The 23,315-nt window shown below is 46.7% G+C and overlaps 1 protein-coding gene across 1 annotated transcript in view; it reads left to right on the forward strand.

Annotated features, from left to right (window-relative positions):
• The window catches only part of ME3 (malic enzyme 3, NADP(+)-dependent, mitochondrial), a gene marked incomplete at its 5' end in the record, with an annotated part of 44,289 nt that extends 23,429 nt beyond the window's left edge, over positions 1-20,860 (forward strand). Inside the window, 8 exons of the mRNA XM_009584568.1 lie at positions 2,900-3,009; positions 15,171-15,268; positions 16,484-16,597; positions 17,270-17,375; positions 17,968-18,110; positions 19,043-19,216; positions 19,658-19,756; positions 20,588-20,860. Coding sequence (XP_009582863.1) covers positions 2,900-3,009; positions 15,171-15,268; positions 16,484-16,597; positions 17,270-17,375; positions 17,968-18,110; positions 19,043-19,216; positions 19,658-19,756; positions 20,588-20,749 — 1,006 coding nt within the window. The remainder of the gene's footprint in view (positions 1-2,899; positions 3,010-15,170; positions 15,269-16,483; positions 16,598-17,269; positions 17,376-17,967; positions 18,111-19,042; positions 19,217-19,657; positions 19,757-20,587) is intronic.
• Positions 20,861-23,315: the final 2,455 nt, after the last annotated feature.

The raw sequence follows: 23,315 nt of genomic DNA on the forward strand, positions 1-23,315 counted from the left end.
TTTGTCCCCTGGAAAATCCATGCCTAAACCTCCATATCCAGAGTGAGAGTTGTGGTGCAGCTACAACACGGATATTGCACAGGGCTCTTTTGTTGGTCCTTTCAGCACATTAAACAAGACAAGAAGTTGCTGCCTTTCAGGCCAGTATGACCAGTCATGCTTGCATCTGCCTATCTAGAGAGGGCTCACCGGACTCTGACATTGCAGAGTGGTGTGTAAGTATGCTTTATAAAGTAGGAGCTATCAGATGGCATGCAATAAATACAGACTAATTTTGAAAGCAATTTTTAACCCCTCTGCGCTGTATTCTCTTTCAGGAGAGATATGGGGAACACATACGGCGGGGACTGGGCATGGTAGTCCATCTCTGATGGTAGTAGAAGGGTACCCAGACTGCGCATGAGATAAATTGAAGATGCCCTCAGGCATTGGATTCCACATTAGCCAGGAAGAAAACCACCCACCATTGGCATGTCCTCCCTTGCAGGTGTGCCACATCCATTCCCAACATCACCAAAGGAGAAGCTGAAGAGAGCTGAAAGGTGCCCAGGAGAAAGGAAACAGCACCAAGTTCTGGCACGGAGCTGTGCTGTACTCAGTCAGGGATCGCTGCACACACAGCTCTGTAACGTGGACATGCCCCATTCTTTGGTGACAGGAGCAATGACACTTCCCTCTGGGAATGACACTACATTGCAGACTCCATAGAAAAGTTTCCACAGCTTCTGTGTCCCTGATTCAACAAAGACTTCAAGCACATAATTTTTCATTGAAAGTTTTTGCAAATATTAATATTATTTTGCAAACATTAAGTTTAGTAGGATATTGGGAGACTTAACTGGAGCAAGGCATTGAGTTGAATCTGAGCTTTTTGTATCTAAAAAAGTCATACACAGCTCTAAAATCATTGTGTCCTTTTCTAAAAGTAAGCACAGAGAATGTGAAGCAAGTGTAAGAGCCAACTCTTTTCCCTTTTTGAGACTAGAAGGTTTATGAAGCGAGAGTTTCTCATGATGGACAAATAAATGAGCACAATGCATGTGCTTATCATTGTCTCCTTGCTGACAGACATACCTGAAATGGAAAATAATAATAATAAAGAATTCAAGGCCCTCTCAGAAGACCCTGACTCCCTGCACTGCAAATGCCATGAAAAGAGCTTTTCATGACAGAGGCCACGGCTCTTAACTGGATCGTGTTTTATCCAGTATCAATTTCTAGTTTAAAGCAGGGGTGTCCCCTACCTCAGATTTCAGTGGCAAAGGAGGGAGATCTGAATGGGAGGTATGTAAGGTGATGCTGCCTCTGCACTGCTTACGGTCCCAGAAAGGCTCAGGTCTCTAACACAGTGCAGCTATTTAGAGCCCGTTCACCTGCCTGCAGCCCAGAGGTTGCTAATAGTTGCATTACTCATTCCCTGAGCTTCTCCCATTGCCCCATCACATTTATGTTGGAGACAAGAGTACTTATGGGCCTTTTACATTTTATTAGCAAAGCTTTAATGCAGCCTAGAGCCATACAAAGTGCTGAAAGTGTATAGATGTGGAGCAGTCTGAATATTACTGAATTTTTAGAAATTGCATACTTGCCCTGATATTACTGGATAATTACGGAAAGTTTGCAATTATTTCCTGCCTTTTGACTCTATGCGTCACTAGCTATCATTGCTTCCTCGTTTCACAGAGTCATAGAATCATAGAATAGAACAGTTTGGGTTGGAAGGGACCTTTAAATGTCATCTAGTCCAACCCCCCTGCAGTGAGCAGGGACATCTTCAGCTAAATCAGGTTGTTCAGAGCACCGTCCAACCTGACCTTGAATGTTTCCAGGGATGGGGCATCTGCCACCTCTCTGGGCAACCTGTGCCAGTGTTTCACCACCCTCATTGTAAAAAATTTCTTCCTTATAGCTAGTCTGAATCTCCCCTCTTTTAGTTTAAAACCATTCCCCCTTGTCCTGATGCAACAGGCCCTGCTAAAAAGCCTGTCTCCATCTTTCTTATAAGCCCCCTTTTAAGTACTGAAAGGCTGCAATAAGGTCTTCCTGAAGCCTACTCTTCTCCAAGCTGAACAACCCCAACTCTCTCAGCCTTTCTTCATAGGAGAGGTGTTCCATCCCTCTGATGATCTTCGTGGCCCTCCTCTAGACCTGCTCGAGCAGGTCCATGTCTTTCTTATGCTGGGGGCCCCAGAGCTGGACGCAGAACTGCAGGTGGGGTCTCACCAGAGCAGAGTAGAGGGGCAGAATCACCTCCCTCGACCTGCTGGCCACGCTTCTCGTGATGCAGCCCAGGATACGTTCCCTGCAAAGCAACTCAGTGGAGAGAAACATATTTCCAAAGCACAAAAATGTGGCTATGAAATCACGCTGTGAAGCACTCAGGTCCATGTGATCCTACACACATGATTTTTCTCATTTCTTGGTCACCTACAGTTGAAGCGGGCACTTGGTGACGTTTCTTTAACTGATGTTCCCATTGCAGTCAGATTTGCTGTATTGCAACGTGGCAGTTGCAATATGCATTGCAAAAAAGCATCTCCTTCACTTTGAGAAGCTCGTCGGTAAATATGATGAGCTGAAAATTTGTAATACCAATCATCCAAAGATGCATATATCGATCATATATATATAGAGAGAGAGGTATATAGGTATACATATTAAGAAGCCCCTTGTGCCTCTTGAATAGGCAGATTATGAATACAATTTATTCTTAGAGATTCCACATTTCTGACCTTGGGAAGGGTGTGATCCTGTTGGCTGTTATTGTGATGCATTTCTCTTATGATACTTTTATCTCTGTACTAGAGACTATAGCTGCATTGTCCTGGTAAAAGATGTATATATCATCCTATGTTCTGGAAATACTTTTATTCATTTTTAATTACCCTTTAACTTGCAGGTACGGCATGAATTGTCTGATCCAGTTTGAAGATTTTGCCAATGCTAACGCTTTTCGTCTTCTCAATAAATACCGCAACAGATACTGTACATTCAATGATGATATTCAGGGTAAGTACAGTTAGGAAAACTTAACCTTCACCTTCTCATAAGGAAAGGTGATTAAGATCACAAGACTGTTTATTATGCAATACTCAGATGTGAGATAAATTTTAGAGTTTACACATAAGCATTTAAAAATATAAACAAAAGCACAGCAGTCTAAGTTGAAAAGTGAGTTTCCATTGTTTTTAGTAATTTAACTGTTCACTGCAGCAATGTTGTTCAAGGGAGAAAATGGATCACGTGCTTTAGATTATTAAGGTAATTTCGAGATTAATTTTCTATAATTTAGCTAAAACAATGATGACATTTTAACAGTTATGCAAGGCTTTCGGTTTCCATGAGCCAGATGGTCATTGGCTGATCCTGGCATTGTCCCTCTATTGTTATCCTCCTTATTACATGCACAAACAAAAAGGTTTCTTTCTCTCCATGGATGCTAACTCCAGGGTAATCTGAGAACAGATATGTTCTCCCCTAGAGTGGTTAACGTAACTCTTCCAGCACCAAAGAGAAATGACGGCAGCAAAGTTGGGGTTATAACCAGCATGTCTCCCAGGCCCTGTGGGGCTCAGCAGTCAGCAGAATTGCTCAAATGCGCAGGGGGATGCAAGCTGCATATTGGTGGCATTCTGGTCTGGTGCTGACTTTGCTTTAAACCATTGGAAGGGCTGTTTGCCCATCCGACAGGGACAGGATCTTCCCAAGTGATTACAAATAACCAGTTCTTCTCCTGTGAGTCCCTTCAGCTTTTCTTCTTTTGTCTAGTCCTGCTTGCAACATGCAGAAATTTCCAAGGTTTGTTGTTTTAATTATTTGCAGTCGGTTGGGCTTATCCTCACTTGTACTTGAAAGAGGCTGAAAGAAATGCCAATGTCATTTTTCACACAATGCTGGTTCTTTCAGACTTTCCAGCACTATTTCTGCATCTGCTACCCATCTAGCAATATTTGGCAGTGTGTGTAACAGCTTGTTCATATCTGTCATGGCGCAAGAGGGAGTGAGACCCTGGCTTGTGGGAATATGGTTGGTGTAATGGGATGCACGGTCCTGCTCAAAGACACTTTCATGAAGAGGGCGTAGAAGCAGAGGAGCTTAAGGCATTTCAGAGGTGAGATAGATACTTCTATACAAGAAGACTCATTAGGTGTTCTTGCCACCCACAAAAGCTTTCAGCGGGGAGAGGAGCACAGAAAAAGAGAACACAGGAGATAGATACATTTTTGAATTCAGGTCTTGAATGGAGGAACCAAGAACTCAGACTTTTCTGGAGATGGACAGATGAAGCCCATAGTAAGAAGCCGATGATATAAAGATTTATTTTGGATTAGTTGCTCTCTCTGCAAGCGGAAGGGGACTCAGCAGTTGAAAGGAGAAGAGGCCAGGCAATGTGGCAGATCTGTGGGCCTGGATGTAGGTTTTCTTGGGGGAACTAGAGTGAATTGGAAAGGTTTCTTGGTGAATCATAGAATAGTTTGGGTTAGAAGGGACCTTTACAGGTCATCTAGTCCAACCCCCCTGCAGTGAGCAGGGACATCTTCAACTAGATCAGGTTGCTCAGAGCCCTATCCAACCTGACCTTACATGTTCCCAGGGATGGGGAATTGGAATGGTTTCTTCGATTGACAGAGAGAAGTAAAAGAGGATATTAAAGCAAAACTGAAGATTCTGAGTGGGAAGTAGGAGTCTGTATTTTTTATAGTTTCTTTTTGGCCATAGGTCATAGCTGAATGCCTCAGACAGTTCCTGGAAATGACTCCCCCTAAGGGGCAAACCACATCCAGGAGGATGCTGTAAAACAGCATTGCCATAAAATGGACCTTGTCTGCTTCTCCCCAGTTACATGTGTGTCACAGTGCATGGGAGATGTCAAGTCCCCTGAAAATTCTCCAAAGTCCTACCTGTTAAAACAGTAGGATTTTACCTCTTACTAGTAAAACTCCCTTCTTACATTCTCAAATAAAGCATCTAGCTGGCACTTGTTTCACAGTAGTAGATAAGGAAAGAAATCCTGCTGATCTTTTGCACAGACGAGCAATGAGTCAAGGGAAGCAAGCCACTGTTTCAGGCTTTATTATGTAGCTGTGAGAAAGAAAAGAGGATTACAAGCCAGGGTTGTAGTCAGGAATGAGTTTGGAGGACTTTTGGGAAGCTGAAGTAACTTGGATCTGCTCAGTTAACTCTGTCTTGGAGTCATGTCAGAGATTAATGGAGTTGAAGCTGGGATGAGTAGTCTGACTTACCCACCCTAATATATAATATACCCCTCTGTATCCCCAGGTAATATGAGAAAGGTAGGAAGTGCCATTTTCTCACTTAAACCCTCCTGTTCTTTGGTTTTGCCTCAGTCTCTCTGTTTTCTAACATGCCGGTGTTTCATGACTTGCCTACTTAAAAAAGTGGGAGAGTTCAATGCAAATTGTATTTTAAATTATTAATGAGAATTATACAAAGCCTTGTTTAAGCAGGCCTGATTCATTTTACTCAGGTCAGGCAAGAACAGACTTCCTGAAGCCAGAATTGTCCCAGCTTCTGAGCCAGCATTGTTTTAAGTATATTGATTTAGAAACACATCTTAGGCACAAACAGTGCAAGTTAGATCAGGCCTGAACTATACTAATTTAAACTCATTGCCCATTGGTTAGTGGGATTCTGGATGCAGTATGCCTACACACACACACACACAAACGCACACACATACAAACAGATGAGGTGTGGGAAGAAAGTATAAATTGCTCCACTTAATCTCCCTTAGGCCTCTCTCTTGCTGCCCCAGGGCCTACACAAACAGAAAGCAGTTTAAAATATTAACGCCTACTTTTTTTTTTTTTACACAAATTACTGTATTGCCAAATCCATCCTAACCCTACAGAATTAAAATGACTCAGACCCCTTCCAGTTCGAGCCAGCCTGCTGATGCTGCTGAGTGGGATGTCTGCCAGGTACCACAAACCAGGATGAGGTGATTGCTCTTATTCTGAAAGCCATTAGCCTGGGAGCTAGCAGGAGCTGGCTCACAGTGCCCACGCGTGGGAGCTCCCCATTAAGGGAGTGCTTCTCCTTTCTCTATGGGGCTGATGACATCAGTCCTTTCCCAGCTCTGTCTGGGTTCATGAAAGGGGCAACAGCTTCAATGTCAGCTCTACGGGAGAAAATTGATTGTAATTTTTTCCTTTTTCCCAGTAAAGTACCAGGGCAGGCAATGAAGCACATATGAAATTGGAGGGATGTGAGAATGCTTTAGATCCTGCTCTTTCTCTTCCTACTGTAAGTTTGCTCCATTAATTGTGCGTAAACAGACAGTAGACAACTGAAAAGTCTTACAAAGGTGTCAAGTCTTGTGAATCCCTGAGACAGGCATCTCTGGCTTTTCATGCTTCATGCAAGAAAATATATAAAATCATTGAAGAGGTTAGTTTGGAAGGGACCTCTGGACATCACCTAGTCCAACCCCTCACTCAATTAAAAGGTGATTTCAAAGTTAGATCCAATTTTGACATTAGATCAGGTTCCTCAGAACCTTGTCCAGCCAAATATTTTTCAATGTCTGCAAGGATGGATATTCACAACGTCTTTTTGCTACCTGTTCCAAAGTTTTTTCATCTTCCTTGTGGGTTTTTTTTTCCCTAATATCTAATTTCCCTAGATGCAACTTGTGTTCATTGCCCCTCATCCATTTGCTGTGCACCTCCGAGAGGAATCTGGTTCCTTTACAAACAGTAAGTACTTGTAGACAGAAATTAGATGCCCTCTTAGCCTTCTTCAACCTAATTAAATCCGGGTTCTTCAGTCCTCCTTGTATACCCTGGTCATGTTGATGGCCCTCCTCTGGACTTGCTCCAGTTTGTCAATATATTCCTTGCGCTGAGAGCCCCAAACTGGCAATGCTAGTCTAGATATGACTTCAAAAGTGCTGAAATAGAAAGAAATTATCACTTTCCTTGACCTGCTGCCTAGACTTCTGTTGACACAGTCTAGCAGGCTGTTGGCTTTCTGTGCCACAAGGGCGTATTGCTGGCTCATCTTCAACTTTTTGTCCACCATTACCCCCAAGTCCTTTTCTGCAAAGCTGCTTTTCAGCCATTAGCCCCTACCATGTGCTGTTGCATGAGGTTATTCCTTCTTCCCAAGTGCAGGATTTTGCATTTGCCTTTGCTGACCTTCATGAGGTTTCCCTGAGCTCATTTCTCCAGCCTCCTGAGATCCCTGTGAGTGACCGTCATTGATCACTATCCCCAGTTTGTAATCATCCGTGAACTTCTTGGGCGTGTACTTTGTCTTATCATCCAGCTTGTTAACAGAACGTAAATAGTACTGGCCTCTTTGTACCACTGACCATAATAAGCCTTTGACCCGGCAGTCCCGCCACTTTTTCACCCACCTGATACTCCACTTGTTCAGTCTGTATTTCTCCAGTTTGGCTACAAGGATGCTTTGGGAGATTGTCTCAAAGGCCTCATGCAGGTCAAGGAAGGCAACACTCCTGCCCTCTCCCCGTCCACATCTTAGAAGGCAGCCAGGTTGGTCAGGCATGATTTGCCTTGGGAAATCCATGCTGTTCTCAATCACCTTCATGTTCGTAGACATGCCTTCCAGAAAGATTTTCTTTGTAATCCCCAGGTACTGAGGTTAGGGTGACTGAGCTAAAATTCCCTGGATCCTTCTTCTGGCGCTTCTTGAAGATGGGTGTGACATTTGTCTTTTTTCAGGCATTGAGAATCTCCCCAATTACCAAAAGCTTTCAAAGAATGACTTTGTAATGCCATTGGCCATATACCTCAGCATCCTCAGATGCATTTCATCAGGTCTCGTGGACTTCATCTGTTGAATAATCCCTGCTAAATAGGCAGGAGTCCATAGAAACCCTGTAAATTTGCACACCTAAGGTTCTCAGCATGGGACTAGGGCTCTGTGTGCACGTGCCTCACTGTCTTTGTGGTAAAGAACCTGTCTAATTCCAACACAGCCGTCAAAGATGTGCACTGAATACCCACAAGAATCAGCAGGAGTTTGTGCCTGGGCTAAGCAGAAATGGGATCGGACCCATCAACCTGTGAACTGAGTTGGACTACTTGGCTTGCTGAACTGAAATCTTTATGCTCCAACAGAGAGCCTTCAGTGTCATTATTCAGTTATCTGATGAGACATAACAAAAACATTATTCACCATGACAGTGGTTGAACACTGGGACAAGTTGTGCAGAGAATGGTTGGTTGAACACTGGGACAAGTTGTGCAGAGAATGGTTGAACACTGGGACAAGTTGTGCAGAGAGGCTTTGGGACTTTCATCCTTCAAGAAGGCCCTAAGCAACCTAATCTAATTTGGAAGCTAGCCCTGCTTTAAGCAGATACTGGGCTAGGTGACTTCTAGGCATCTCTTCCAATCTTATTTTTTCTATGAAAAGTTGATCTGGTTGATCAGTGTGTTACCCTCCATATTCACATATCAAACATGAATTCTTCAGGCTTAGATTGCTTACTCAGTATGGAACAGCAGGAGTTGTTCTGCAAGTTTGGTCAGAGTTGCAGAAGACTGAAGAAATCTCTAACGTGTTAATTAATTAATTATATCTGATCATGTCATTCAAAAGCCTTTCACACATATGGGCAGGGCAGAGAGAATAGTGCACAAAAGCATAAAGCCTGCTATCTCCTGACTCTGGGCATCTTTAGCAGTCTTTTAAAACTAGACCTGATGTAAGTGTAACATTGATAGCTTCTCAAAGAACCACCAATCTGAGTGTTTCAGGTATGTCCATATCCAGTTTGAGACACTGTGAACAGATAGGATTTCTAAAATAGGCTGAACGCCTACACCATGCAAATTAGACTTCTTCAAGGCACTTCAAGATGGGAAACTCCAGATCACTAGCCACTTTAAAAACACTCAGCCTTTTGTATTTTCATAGTCCCTCCACAACTAAAGTAGTCTACAAGCAATGCACAGGGGTCATCACTTTCACAGGCCCTCCCTGGGTCTTTTCCTACTTGCTGGAGCAATGATTCCCCTTTGTTGTTGGATGTGTGACTGCTGATGAGCCTCAAAATATCTTTTGACCCACCAACCACCTTTTCTCGTTATCCTAGCAGATAACCTTTCCATAACCGTTCCAGGACACTTTAGGAAGCAGTGTCTCAGCCTGGAGGAACACTGCTCCCAGACCTCAGCTGAGATTGGGAACGGGCTGACTCCAGTGCCGCAAATCTGAGCGGCTTCAAACATTTGGGCAAGTTAAAAATCAATCATGTGCAAACATGGCCTAATTTGCAGGCACCTTTCCATGTGCTGTATGAAACAGGCAAAGCTAGTTTTTGGCTCGACATTAACTAATTCCAGCAGATTAAAATGGTACAGTATCTTACTTTGTTGTTTCAGCTGGCGTGGAAAATGCATCAGTAATTATCACAGGAAACTAAGGAGTGGGGGGAAGCACAATAGGAAGAGAGCGCTGGACGATACCCTGCTGCAGAACAAAGCAGGCTATGTCCTGCCAGGCAGCTCCTGAGCAGCGCGCTTTCCCTGTGGGGATTTACCCGGCCTGAAGATAGATGTGGAGGTGTTCTCAGTCCTGTAGGGGTTCACCATTACCAGGCCCTCTCGGACATTCTGTGCTCTGCAGCAGAAGAGGCTCCTGCATTTTCCCTTGATGCTACATTAACTATTTAAGGGCCAGCTCCTAGACTTGTGTCTAAATCACACCCTGACTGCTAAACAAGCCAGGTCAGAACAGTATGGACTCCTGGGTGTAAATGGGCCTCAGTGTCTTGGGCTTAGTGGTGCAGGGCCCTAAAGATCTGGCCTGTGTCTTCTGTCATTTTGGGGATTGTAACATTCGGTCCCCTGTCCTCTCCTGCTTTTCATGTTCGCCGTTTCTCTTGTTCACTGGATGCCATTGCAGACTCCTCCTTTGCAGTAAAGAACAGCATACATCACCTCAGTATTAAGCTGTCTGTGATCTTTAAGTGAAGTCCAGGCTAAGGAGGCAAAGTGAACAGAACAGGGCTGTGCTCTGAACTGGTTTAGCTTGTTGGTATAAAACGGCATCCACATGGTCTCCACTGCTGCAATGGGGATGGGGATGTTTTCTTGCAAAGTGCTGGCAGCTGCCTGGTAGCCTCTGCCTTTGTGGATGAGGGGGTTTGGTCTGCCGGGGTGCTGGCTGGCACTCTGCGCAGGCAGGAATGAGGGCAGTGCTGCAGGCCAGCGCTGCGACGTATTTTTAAGGTGCTGCACTGTATAGTCCAAGCACTTTACAGTGAAAGGATTAAAAATAGGCACCTAGAGATGACCTACATTATGCATCTACTTTAAGATGAGCTCTGCATCTCCATTGTCAGACAGCTCTTCACCATACCACCGCCGCTTCTGGGTCACCAGTGTCCCTAAATCTCTTAGTGGAGAAAGCGAGTTCCTTCCCTGAGCATCGATGCTTTGCGTTTTACTGCTGTTCTCATTGAATTGCTCCACACCATTTCTAGGTTTATTTTCTTGATGTCTTACAGAGGTCCTTTGGGGGAAGGATAACAATTGCCCGCAGCAATGGAGGTGAAGACCTCGAGCTGCAAAAACTTCGGCAGCTTTTTGCTTCAGCTTTGTCGTGTTTGACTTTTGCTTATGTATTTGGAGTGGATCTGGACAGGCTCCACTCTGCTTTCCAGTAACAGGCGGAACTGCTGCAGGGAGTTAATGTGAACCAGGATTTGGAAAAGCCCTATGCTTCCCCTGCATCCATAAATTCAGATATATTTTCTTGGCTGCCCTTTGCTGGAGCTGTTAAACTGGTGTTTGCTGTTCCCGGGGCCCTCATCTTGGCATAGTTTTGATGGGACAAAGTGTAAGCAGGCAGGGCAAGGGTAAAAATTAAAAAATCAGGCTGAATTTGGCCATCTCTCCCACGAGTGTACTGTGGAGAAGAGGGAATCACCCACACAGGCATTGTATAAAGAAAGAGGCAGTGGTGTGGCTGCGTGCTCCCACCGCTGCTGCTATCGGAAGGATTCGGCATGGTGGTGATGCTCTGCTCTGCTCAGCCGGCGCCTGGGCCAGGTGACAGGGCAGCACCAGCCCTTGGCATGGGGGGACTGCTGCCCCCAAGCATCCGCAGGGTCCCCGCTTTTGCCCATGTCCCCTGCTTAGCCACTGGGTGCTGTCACACGCGGTACAGCCTTGACATCAGCGCTGGGCAGCGCTTTCCCTGTTGCACACATGCCATCACTGCCCGTAACTCCGTGTGCGAAGCCATTTGCCACTCTCGCCGCTTTCCCTGCTCTGAAGGGAGGATAAGGTCCCCGGGCATTGGTGTCTCTGGGCTGCAGCCTTTTCCATCTGTGCAGTGTCTTGAAGCTGTGGAGCAGATCCTTTTCCCCTGGTTCTGCTCCAGTGTAGCTCCACTGACATCTATTGGGGCTCGTTCTGACTTACACTAGTGCAAGTGGAAAATCAGCCTCAGAGGGGGTTTCCTTGATGTTTTACAGTATTCTGAATGTGCCTGAGTGTCAGAGATTAATTCCTTCAGGAATGGCCTGAGTGTACCTTAGTTTTAAATGCCTCTTTTCTTTGCTGGTCCTGTTGGTCTGGACTCCCCAGAGAAGCTCTTGAGGTCTGCTTGCTATTTTGTGATACTATGTTGAGCCTTCACTTTGAGTCTTGGATGGACCGAATGCTTTGCAAGCATTTTGCTTTCTTCTCTCTGTGCCCCTCCATATCTCACCTCAGATACAGACCAGCCAAGCTGGCTCTTGCTAATTACTTAAGGAAGTAGTTATCTGCAATAGCAGCATTCAATCTTTTTGAAAAACAGATCAACATGTTGAAGGGTGATTGTTTTTTTCTTGCCACAACTCATGGTGAGGGGTTCCCCATCCCCCATCTCATTTTGTGGTCTTTTTGGAATTGAAGCACAATGATTAGCCAATTCCTTATACAAACCAGCTGTGAACTCTCCTCCATAGAGATGCTCTATTGTTCCATGCTCAGAAATTGTAATTATCAAAGAAAAATATTGAGCTGAGGCCAAGGTACAGTAATTTTGTTACTTGAGTAATGGGGGTGAGATGCAGTTTGGGAGATGTGGAGGGATTAGAAACACATTGGAGAGAGAGGAGGAGGATTAGGAATGGCAGAGCTGAACAGAGTCCTGCTGTTAGTCAGAGCTGCAGTGCAAGTGCAAGGGGATGAGTAACGGCACACCCAGTCCCACAGGCCTCCGCTCTGCAAAATGCACGCTGCTCTGCAGGCTGAATCCATGCACCCTTTCTTTATGTACGACCCACTTCTCAAATTCCTACTAGTAACATCTTTAAAAGGACCTCGAGTCCCTCTGCTGAATGTCCCACGAGCATTTTCTATTTAAATGGGTGTGCAGATACCTGCACTTGTCCCATCAGACTTCTTGACAATCATAGGGTATAAAGCAATTTTGCCTGGACCAAGAGAAACAAGATATTTCTCCAGCTACATTTCTTTCTTTTAAATACTTTCCAGGCATCTATTGCTGCTAATGCTGTGACCCGACACACTGTCGCACTGTAATTGTTCCACTTTGGATTTTTTCCTCTGATCAGTTCCCCACTCCCACCCACATGGGTATTTGGGGATTTCTGTGCAAAGTAAGCCTGGGAGATAGCCTGTGAGCATGTGTGAGCATATGCGTAGGTGTTCATATTCTACTGCATGTCACAAGCTTGACATTGCTGACAACTGTGGGACCCTGGTCGTCTCTCCCCACTTGTTTGCAGTTCAGACTGCCAGGGTCTGCCAGGGTGGGATCCCTTCCTCCAAACTTCAGATGTCTGCAATAAAAGTGTCTACATTTATTCCAGTTATCTTGTGTCTCTTAAAAAACTGTAGTGGTAGTGACACTTTTAGAGTGCATTTCATTTGACCGAGTTCAGGTGTCTGCTTTAGCCTGTGCAGGATCATACATGTTTGTTTAGAGGAGTCCCATCCTTAGCATCTGGCATGGCAGTGAGCCAAGCAGTCCTGCTGATTATAGACTTACTGAAATAGGGAGAATGAGTGTGGGTTAGCTATGTGACACCCATAAAAAGCAAAATCTGAAAACTAGGCAATTATCTGGTGTTCTTTTAAATTCCTTGGACATTCATTATCTTCCTCTGTAATTTTTCTAGTCCAATGGCATGGCATTTCGCCAGGTAAATACATTACTCTAAATACAGTTTAAAAAGGTAGAGATTTAGTGCAGGAGAAGCAAGAGGAAATCCTTCATATACATCCTTCAGTTGTCTGAGTTGACATGTTAATACTGAAGCAGCAGAGCACTCAGTGGCTGGTTCCCTCCCCATCAACTCCCTTTTAAACTAACTGAACTCAGATGGTCTGGGTCTGGAAATAAACTGATGCAAACTGTTTTCTGAGCTAGTGAAGGGAATTCATCCTTGGTGCTGAAGCGAGTGTCTCAAGTGATTCTTTGCAAGAAAGTTTAAGAAGCCACCAACTGTTAGTCTAGTTCACTTTGTGTTTAAGACACGGATGCTTGCAGTGCCCTCGTGAGTAAGAAATGATGCTGCTACCATTCTGTACCGTTGTGCCTGTGCATGGGCAGCACGGCACTAATGTTTGCTGCAGGCATGTGGCCGCTGCCACCTCTGCTAAACCAGAATCACTGTTAAGTGGCACTAATTACTCATTTTTGGAGAACTAAACTCATCTGAGTTATAAAAGCAAAATGTTGGTGAGCTAATGGTACTGATAAACACTTCTGGTCTGGCCAATAAAGATTTTGTCAGAGTAGCTCATATAGGTTCCCTAAGCAAAATAAGCCATGTCAATAAAAGTTACTTCTCTGCCAGAGTAACTGTGCTGCCACTAGGTTTTCTGCTTGCATGGAAATAATGAGAGAGTAAATCATTCCCCGATGCCAGTAGATTTCTAGTTTAGCTGTGGCTTTTGCACTAAAGACAAGGAGCAGGTAAAGCTGAGTTTATTTTCTTGGTCCTTGACAGATGAGGCAGCACCATCTGCTGGTTTCACTGCTCCTGGTCATGCTTTGCTCATGAGCTGCTGTTTCCCAGCCGGGCTGTTCGCTGATGCCCGGCAGCACCGCAGGGCCTAGGGCCCTGCGAGGGGTCTCACTGAAGCACTGGCTGATTGAAACCCCAATGCACTGGCTGATTAAATGGGCAGGAAAATAGGAAATGCTGGAAATTTGGTGAAATCAGGTTTATTAGCCTAAAAGTGTTCGTTGTCTGTCCCACCCGTGACCACCCACACAATTCTTGTTACTTGTGGCCTCCCTGATTTCTCCCAAAGCTTCTGAAGATGAGAATGGAGACACCAGCGTTAGAGCTGGGGACAGCATCAGACCTGGGGGCATATCCGAACTGGCATCCTTTGAAAGGTTGAGGAATAAAACTGCCTCCTTCATTCCTAGCTCACCTTTAGCACTTGTATCCAGCTTGCCCAGGTGACCTGAGATACCACCTGAATCCTCACTAGTCTGTGCCTTACTCAATTTCTTTCCACCCTGTTCCTTCACCTGGGTTAGGACATTAGATTAATACTGCATGTGACTGGTGTGAGGGGAAGGCAGGTTTATTCAGTCTAGGCATCTGCCTCCCTTCATGGATGGAAAGCTGTACATATCGTGGTGGCTATAACAGCAGGACCCTGCTCTCCATATACTGGATTATTTCTCACTAATCTGGGACCAGCTCATGTTCTCAACAACTCCTTAACGCTTGGCAGTGAGGCATGATGGTTCTGAGTCAGGGCATCAGAGTATCAGGGAAGTAAAAAAAGAGAAGGTGGTGCTGGGCTGTGAAGGTAAGTGAGGAGAAGAGGATGGTAATTCCACGATCACAGAGGATTTTGTGACAAGGGTGCCCAAGTTTAGACCACCACTCTGCTGCGGGTGTCTTATGTGACCTTAAACAAGTCACATGCACCTTAAATCCTTGGGATTCAGGTATTAACTTCTGGCATTCTGGGACTCAGTATCCCTTTAAGTCTATATAAAGGGAAATTGGTGTTCTCCTGCCTTGCAGGGGTCTTCTGAGGATTAATATTTCAGAGTAGCGAAGGCACTCTGATTCTTTAATGACAGGATCTAAGAGAATGGTTCCTACTACAAGGTTTCTAACAGCATATCAGTAGGGTAGACAATCCATTTGCCAGGATGACCATCTCATGGTGTTTTTCTCTTTTCAGGCACTGCGTCTGTTGCAGTCGCTGGCATCTTTGCAGCCTTAAGGATCACAAAGAACAAGCTCTCTGACCATAAGTTTGTTTTCCAGGGGGCTGGAGAGGTAGGAATGTTCTTGAGTTTGTTCCCAAATACGATCTAAATTCAAATTTAGACAGAGAAAAGTCAACCGTGAAACTTCCTACAAGGCTTGGCTTCATGAAAACAAAGAAGCAGGTTCCTTGTCACTGGGCAGGAGTGGGCCCCACAGGTGGATCTTGCTGCTGCGTAGAAGTTGCCAACAATCTTTCAGTGACCTCTTGGCCCATGAGTCCTGGGCAGACTTCCTAGATGCTACAAGGCTTCCCATGTGTCAGTGGAGCTTTCAGTACCTTGAGGGAAGTCCCTTATGAGGCAGGGTGCTGCAGGAACATTAAGGAGGCTGGTTTGAGTCCTCAGGGTTGGTATTTAGGGTAAACCAGAGACTCTTTAGCAATAGAGTCAAAAGGACTCGGACTCAAAGAACTGTAAGAACATAACCTCACTTTTTGGAGTCAGCCATATTGCCCCCATGGCAGAAGTCAGGTAGTCTGTAAGGTACCTTGCTCAAAGAGAGAGGAGGAAGAAAAAGTCTCTAAAGCCTGGACTGTGGACTAAAGGCATTGGTCCAGGTCCTGGCTCAGCTCTTGCCCACCTGTGGGACTTGGGCAAAGTCTGTTACTCACTGTTTGTCTATCCCTCTGTGAAGCAAAGATTGCTTCTTCTCTTTCTCCACCCCTCCTGATGGACATGTCTGTGCTGGTCACCGTCCCCGTGGCACAGAAACCATCCTGCTTTGTTAGTCCCCATCAGGGCAGGAGGGCTGGGCACCACTGTAGGACCACTAGCACACACAGCATGTCCAGGGCTGCTTCCTCAGGCAGGAACGGGAGAAGAGGACTTTCCTCTTGGCAGTAATTCAGATGCAGCAATCCCACTCTGCTTTGAGTTCCTCTGTACTGGCATCGTCACCAATGTTTGTTCAGTGTCTGTCCCTTTTCCTCCCTTGCAGCAACTGGTTTAAATGATGGAGACAGCCTCTGCCTCTCAAGGTACCACCTCCACTGCTCCAGCCTCACAGGCAGCCTGCTCTGCTGGACGATTGTTTGGTTTTTTTTTAGTTATGGCAGCACCTACAATGCTAAAATCAGCCCCATGCCATGGCACTGTAAAACCATGGAGCAGAAAGGCTCCCTGCTTTGTGCAGTGCTGGGGGATGACTCAACACACCTCTCATTTAAAATCTTCACCCCCAAAAGCTGTTGATACCCCAATGAAGTGTTTATATAATGTGTTCCAGGCTGCAATGGGCATAGCTCATCTCATCCTCATGGCCATGGAAAAGGAAGGAATTTCACGAGAGAATGCCATCAAAAAAATTTGGATGGTGGACTCCAAGGGACTGATTGTGAAGGTAAATTTGTCTCCAGAGCTGAGGTCCGCTCCCCCACCGCCTCCTGCAAGCTAGAGAGAAGCCAAAGCAGGCAGATACCTTGGACTCTTGCTCATGCCTGGAGTAAGGGCTGCAATTTTATTGGTGTCAGCAGAGCTGTTCCTGCTTTCAGAGGAGTAGGTCTCGTGGTGACAACAGTGTACCAGCAGCACTGGCTGCCCTAAAGGCAATGCACTGGGCTGGGCCTCTAAAGTGGTAGGATACAGCGCTGGCCACGGTCTCAAGCAGTGCTGGAAGTCTTGCATGTCATATGGGGTATTACAACAGCAAGATCGTGCCCTGCTTGGTGATCCAGCCTGGCCCAGCTCTACTCTGCACTCCCTGGGCCCTCAGGACCTCTGCCCTTGTCCCTCCTCAGACTTGAGGAGACTTGTGCTACGTGTACAATTTCTCTGCCCTGGCAGCCAGATCCTTCCTTCACACAATTAATGAATTTTGGAGGGCAAGAGGAGCAACGACTGGCCCCACGTGACATTACACCAACAGCTCAATGCCTGACTGGCTGATGCTGAGGACCTGCTTTGAGGAATCCGGTTTAGGCAGAGGGCCAAGAGATTAAATGAACTGATGAGTTACTACTTTATGTCTCCACCTTTTGCCAACAGAAGTTTGACTCCTTCTTTTTCCTCACAGGGCAGGAGCCACCTGAACCATGAGAAAGAAATGTTTGCCCAGGACCACCCCAGTGTGAACACACTGGAAGAGGTTGTGCAGAAAGTGAAGCCTACAGCAATTATAGGTGGAGTTCCCTTAGCATGACCTTTTCACGTCAATTCAGTTCTTAGGAGAGTTTCTGTCTTTCTCCCAGGGCCTCCTTTTGTTCTCCCAGTCAAAATGAAATGAGCTTTTTTACCCCCGTTTTGTCAGTTGACATCTTTTCCTCTTCGACAGTGGGGCACAGGCTTCCTCTCTTGCGGAGCTGTAGGAGCCCTCCCGGACAGGGCTGCAGAGGGGGGTGCTGCGGGAGGCAGGATCTGGGGCTCTCGGCAGTGAACGTGGCCCTGGCAGACTGGGCAGGACAAGGATGACAACAGGCAGCTTGGGCAGGTCTTTGGGAGAAGTGCCGAGCCCTTGGGAGGCGAAGTGCCACAGCCAGACTGGCCTAAACACTGATCCCCACTCTGCTCAGAAGAGCAGAGGGCTTTATTTTGAGACAGGCTTTTAATCTCGCCATAATATGAAAAAGAAACATTCCCACCTGCATCTCCAGAGATGAAGCCTGTTCCATCCCACAGTTCATTTACTGATAGCGGCATTCAAGAGGGATCAGCCCAATGCACTGAAGTCAGACAGTTGGAAAGCACCATCTCACTCTGCGGTTGTTGTTTTAGGTGTCGCAGCCATTGCAGGAGCCTTCACTGAGAAGATTTTGAAGGACATGGCAGCCTTCAATGAGAGGCCCATCGTGTTTGCCCTAAGCAACCCCACAAGTAAAGCGGAATGCACAGCGGAGCAGTGCTACCGCCTCACCGAGGTACTGGAGCTCAGCAAAGGGGAGCTGGGTCCTGCGGGTACGCTGTGGCCGTGACTGTACCAAGGAAACCACAGTGGTGCATGGTGGGCGGACAAGTGACAGTAGGCATAAGTTGAAACAAAAGAGGTTCAAGCTGGTCATAAAGAAAAACTTGTACACTGTGAGGAGAGTCAGGAGGTGGAACAGGGGCCCAGACTGCTTTTGCAGTCTCTGTCCTTGCAGGTTTTCAAGACCAGGTTGGATAAAGTCCTGAGCAACCTGGTCTAATTTCGTAGCTGACCTTGCTGTGAGCAGGAGATTGGGCCCCTACCACCCTGAATTACTTTGTGATCCTCTAAAGAAAGCACTTGCCTCCTTCACCCACAGCTGTCTGAGGTGTCCCATCCTCCCACGTTACTGTCCCCTGTGTTTTGCTACCCTAGTTGTTTGTGTAACAGTTTCATCACTCAACTCGGGCTCAATGTCACTGAAGAATTATTGTCATGTGGACTGACTTGGGGTGAGAGAGGAGACCTTGTCTCACTCTCCCCTTTGCCCCCCACCACCACCTGCTGCTGGCTAGGGCAATCACACAGCCCCCAGACCTTTATCCCACATGAGTCCCTCTTCACACTCAATAGATGGTTGATAGAGAAGAAGAGAGACTCCTCCTCAGCAAGTTCAGAGCACTTGCAGTTGGGCAGTGCTAACACCCACTCAGTGCTCAGTAGCCCTGTCCATGGCCCTGTCCATGGCCCTGTTCGTGGCTCTGGGCACCAGGCCCTCCAGAAGTATCAACTGGAGATGGCTCTGATGGAGATGCCTCTCACTGACTGGCTGGAGATTAGTCCACTTGATCACCAGAGTCCCCTGAGCGCAGATCATGGCAAGCAGCAGAAATATAAGATGTCTCTTCTGAATTTGGATGCCTCTTTCTCTCTCTCTCTTACCAGGGACGGGGAATATTTGCAAGTGGGAGTCCATTCTCAAAGGTAACCCTGCCCAATGGACAGACCTTCTTCCCTGGCCAAGGAAACAACGCCTACGTCTTCCCAGGAGTGGCACTGGGAGTCATCGCCTGCGGAGTCCGGCACATCTCTGACGATATCTTCCTCATCACAGCAGAGGTTTCCAACTGGCATTTAACTAATGCTTTTAAAAAGATGATAAAAGACATGTGCACCTAGTTCAGGTGTTTTCGAGAACCTGGCCTGGGGCAATGCGTTGAGTGGAAATGGCACAGCCTCAGCAAAAAGCCGCGGCCTTTCCCAGTATCAGGGAAAGCTCAAGCTTCCATCGCACCTGCACCTACAAAGGTGCAGGAGCCATGACAGAGTTCTCCTCATTCTCCACAACTGATGCCCTAGCACAGCACTTCCATCATTCTGGTTCCAGTTTTAGGTCTGTAATGAAACGTATACACGCATATATTTTGAATAGTTCAGTTCCCATTGAGAGCTAGTCCCAGCTCCGCCGCTGCTGAGATTTCAGCCAGGTCTCATGTAATGCTAGTGAATGCGGTACGTGCTTGAGACCGTCTCTGTAAACTACCTTTCTGTTCTTTCTAGTCTATTGCTGCCGAGGTGACAGAGCAGAATCTTGCAGAAGGAAGACTCTATCCCCCCTTGGACAGCATCAGAAAGGTGTCTCTCAAAATCGCTGTGAAAGTGAGTACTCATTTATTTCCACTTTCCGTGGTAGGGAGGACAGGAATTGCCTTGGCATCCTTCTTGCGTTGTGGTTTTTTAATTCAACCTTTTCTACAGCCTAAAGCAATGATTCTTAGGAATCCTTCCAGCCAGAATTGCTGCTTTGATTTCTCCTATCATTAAAACCCAACTGTGAAAAATACCTCCTGATTCTGGGTGACTCACAGCTCACAAAGCTCTGCTTTATTGCTTGGAGCTGTGAGTGCTCAGCACTTGAAGAAATCAGGTTTAGGATCAAATTCAAACATGTTGCAAGTTGCCAAAAGATTTTTGGTTGCAAATTGCTATTTTGGATCCTCTCCTCCTGTATTTGATAGGGGCCTAAGTACCTAAATACTATTCCAGATCTGGGCTTGTTGTCCAATTGTGGAATTGGTGCCCTGTATACATCAAATTTGTAATTCCCGTTCAGGGGACGCCCACTGGGAATCACATTGGCCTGCTAGGAGTTACTGACAGATGCACGGTGTAGCTGAGGAGCTAAAGGGTGTGAGCGGAGGTGGTTAAAGGGCTGCTCTCCTTCTTTAGTTGCACACTCCAACCATTTTGCCAGTGCAGGGGTGTGCATTTGTAAGCAGCCAGTAATTGCAGGCAGCTTGCATTCCCTCACCCAAGGGATGAAGTGCAGCTGACTCAGGGAATTGCACAAAGAGAAAAAAGCAAAAAAGGACACAATTTTGAGGGGGGAGAGAGGGAGGGAAAATACAGCCAGGGCCAAACTGCAGTTGGTTTCAATTTCGTAACGTGCCAACTTTATTTCCTCAGCTCATTTTGCTTATCTTTTTGCAGATTGTTGACTGGGCCTACAAGCATGGTCTTGCTTCTTGGTACCCCGAGCCAGCAGACAAGGAAGCCTTTGTGAAACAGCTCGTTTACAGTCCTGATTACGATTCGTTTGTTATTGATGATTACAGGTGGCCCCCCGCAGCCATGCAAACACAAGATGTATAAGTTTTTGTGAGAACTGTTTTCACATTTTTTCCATCAGTTCCCATGGTTCATATCATTGCTGGTATAAATGCACCTCCAGGCTTGCAGAATGATAAAAGTAAATGAATCCAAGTAGTTTTTTACTTGCCGCTGCTTTTTCTCTGTGGGAGCATATCAGTAAGGAATAAAACAGAGTCCAAGCTGGGCAGTCAGTACTCCAAGTACTCCAAGGAGAGAGACAGACTATGGCTGCAGCCCGTCCCAGTCCATCAGCACTGCATATTGCCGCTTGCTTAACATACTGTCTGGCTCCCAGCTCAGCTGCCTCGGGAGAAGCTACCTGGGCCACCTCAGAAGCAGAGAGTCCCATTCCTAGTGGGAGTGCCTGCGGGAAGCACAGAGCCCCGCTTCCATGGTGGCAGCTGTATGCGTGATCATCTCTCACACACAACAGCCACACTTTGCCCGTGGCTCTCTGGATGTGATGAGAAGTGTGTGCGTTGCCCTGGGAGAGGTGCACCCCTGGGCAGCACTACCCTTTCCTGCTTCGACAGTTCCCAGTGTTTGGGGAGTCTCATCTGACTCAAGCTGATGCATGGGCCACACAGCCTGGCACTGTCCTGGGCCCCACCCCCTTGGAAACAACCCCCAAAACCTCCCTCAGCTCCATAGGAACAACAGACGCCCTCCCCTCTGCAGCCTGGGCTGCTCTCCAAGGGGACAGGAGACAAGGGATGGACAGGGGGGAGCCGAGTTGGAGACCAGGGCACCCCTGAACCCACACATAGCTGCCCCACTGCATCACTGCATCTTCTGCTGGGCACTGCTAAGGAAGCACTGCCACCAGCCGAAGGCCCTCCTGGGGTCTCTCTGTGTCACAGAGTCCAGGGAGGCCTCCCCTAGCCCTGCAAAATTGTCATGCCCCGCCAAATACTATCCCAGTGGTATGACAGTATTCCTGACCATAACTGGGAAAGAACAGAGGGGCTTACTGGCAGCTCTTCCCTTCCCAGTTCTTGCCGCTCACACACAGCAAGGCCAAGGCTGGTTGCCGCAGTCTTTATTTAGTATCTTTAAGTGGCTTTTAGCATCAGGAAAAGCATCTCGTCCCTTTGCTGATGAGCCACAGTCTTTCCAGTGTCCGTGTGCTTGTAACGCCAGCATCTTTCACACTACTCGTGTAGGTAGGTCTTCTCACCTAGGCTAAGGAAGGAAAGAGAAAGCTGTCAAGTTTCAGATTCAGGGAGAGACACTGAGACATACTCACATTTCCTGAGACCCTAAAACTGAGGTTTCCTTGCCTTTTCCATGGCTTGTGGAAAAAACTGTCTGCTTTTGAGAAGGGAGGTAGCAGGGTGGCAATTACTTTTTTTGTTTCAGAAAGGTGCCTACACAGCTGCTTTTAGTTCCTTCCCTCTTCTCCTTCCTGTGCACCTCCCCACTGCTCAATTAAAGGCTCGACGTTTCTGTGCTTTCATCTTCTGGGCCTGACTTCTCAAATATTAGACAAGAATTAAAAAAAAAAAGAAAAAAAAAAGAGAGAGAATGCCTTATAGGTGGAGCCATGAAAAGCAGAAATTTTCCTGAACAGCCTGGGAGCATCGGGGAGTGCTCGGCCGGTCTTATGACAGTCACCTGACAGTCTTCCCTTCAAACACTGCCAGCAAGAAAGGCTTCATGCTTCCACCAATGAAGCCAAAGACAAGACGCTTTTTGACAGGTGGCTTGAAAGTCTTAATTCACTATTCAAGAAATGAGACTTCCAGAAGCATGGTTTATTCTTCAGAATACTGGCTCTGGTCCAGCTCGTCTTGGCCAGGGAAATATCGAGTCCAAGAGAGGGAGGATCAAGCCATGCCCTTGCCACAGCAGGGGCCTCTTTTTATCCTCTGGATTTGTCTGACATCTGTCATGCCTTGTAGGGATGAGGCCAGCCAGAGAGACAGCAGCCCCTGCCTGGCTCTTTGGAGGCAGCAATACTGGGACCTGGGTACCTTCAGCCCCAGCTCCCCTGGAGGAGGCAACGGCTGTTTTGAGGGAAGTCTGAAAATGCCTTCCATACCTGGGTCCTTCTCCCCGTAAATGCCTGAGCCATTTCTCATTGGACTCCAGGAACAGCCCAGGGTGTTGAACAAGCTCAGACGCACATGGAGTGATCACAAGAACGTGTGGCCCTCTCCCCGTATCATGAACTCGGCCCTGGTCACTGTTACAATCTGTTATTGGTTAATGATTGTAGGCAGCTAAGTACCATAAAACAGCTTGCTCACTCTCTGGCAGTGGCATGGGGAAGAGATCAGAAGGGTTAAAGTAAGAATATTTCTGGGCCGAGATAAAAGACAGATTAATAGATAAAACAAAACCTGCACACACAGGCACTCCCAGGAGCCACCGCCCACGTTACTTGTTCTGTTAGGCTCTTCCTCCCTCCTCACTTCTCCCTTCTTCTTCTTTTCCTCCACCTGCCCCTTGCGGGTCTGAAGAGGCCCTGTCCCAGCAGTTCCTCCACGTGCTACATAGAGCCCAATCCTGGAAACAAGAAGACAACAGGATCCAGTCCTTGGCAAAAGTCTCCCTCCAGCTCCTT

Source organism: Fulmarus glacialis, unplaced genomic scaffold, assembly GCF_000690835.1.
Source record: "Fulmarus glacialis isolate BGI_N327 unplaced genomic scaffold, ASM69083v1 scaffold10809, whole genome shotgun sequence".
NCBI classification, from domain to species: domain Eukaryota; kingdom Metazoa; phylum Chordata; class Aves; order Procellariiformes; family Procellariidae; genus Fulmarus; species Fulmarus glacialis.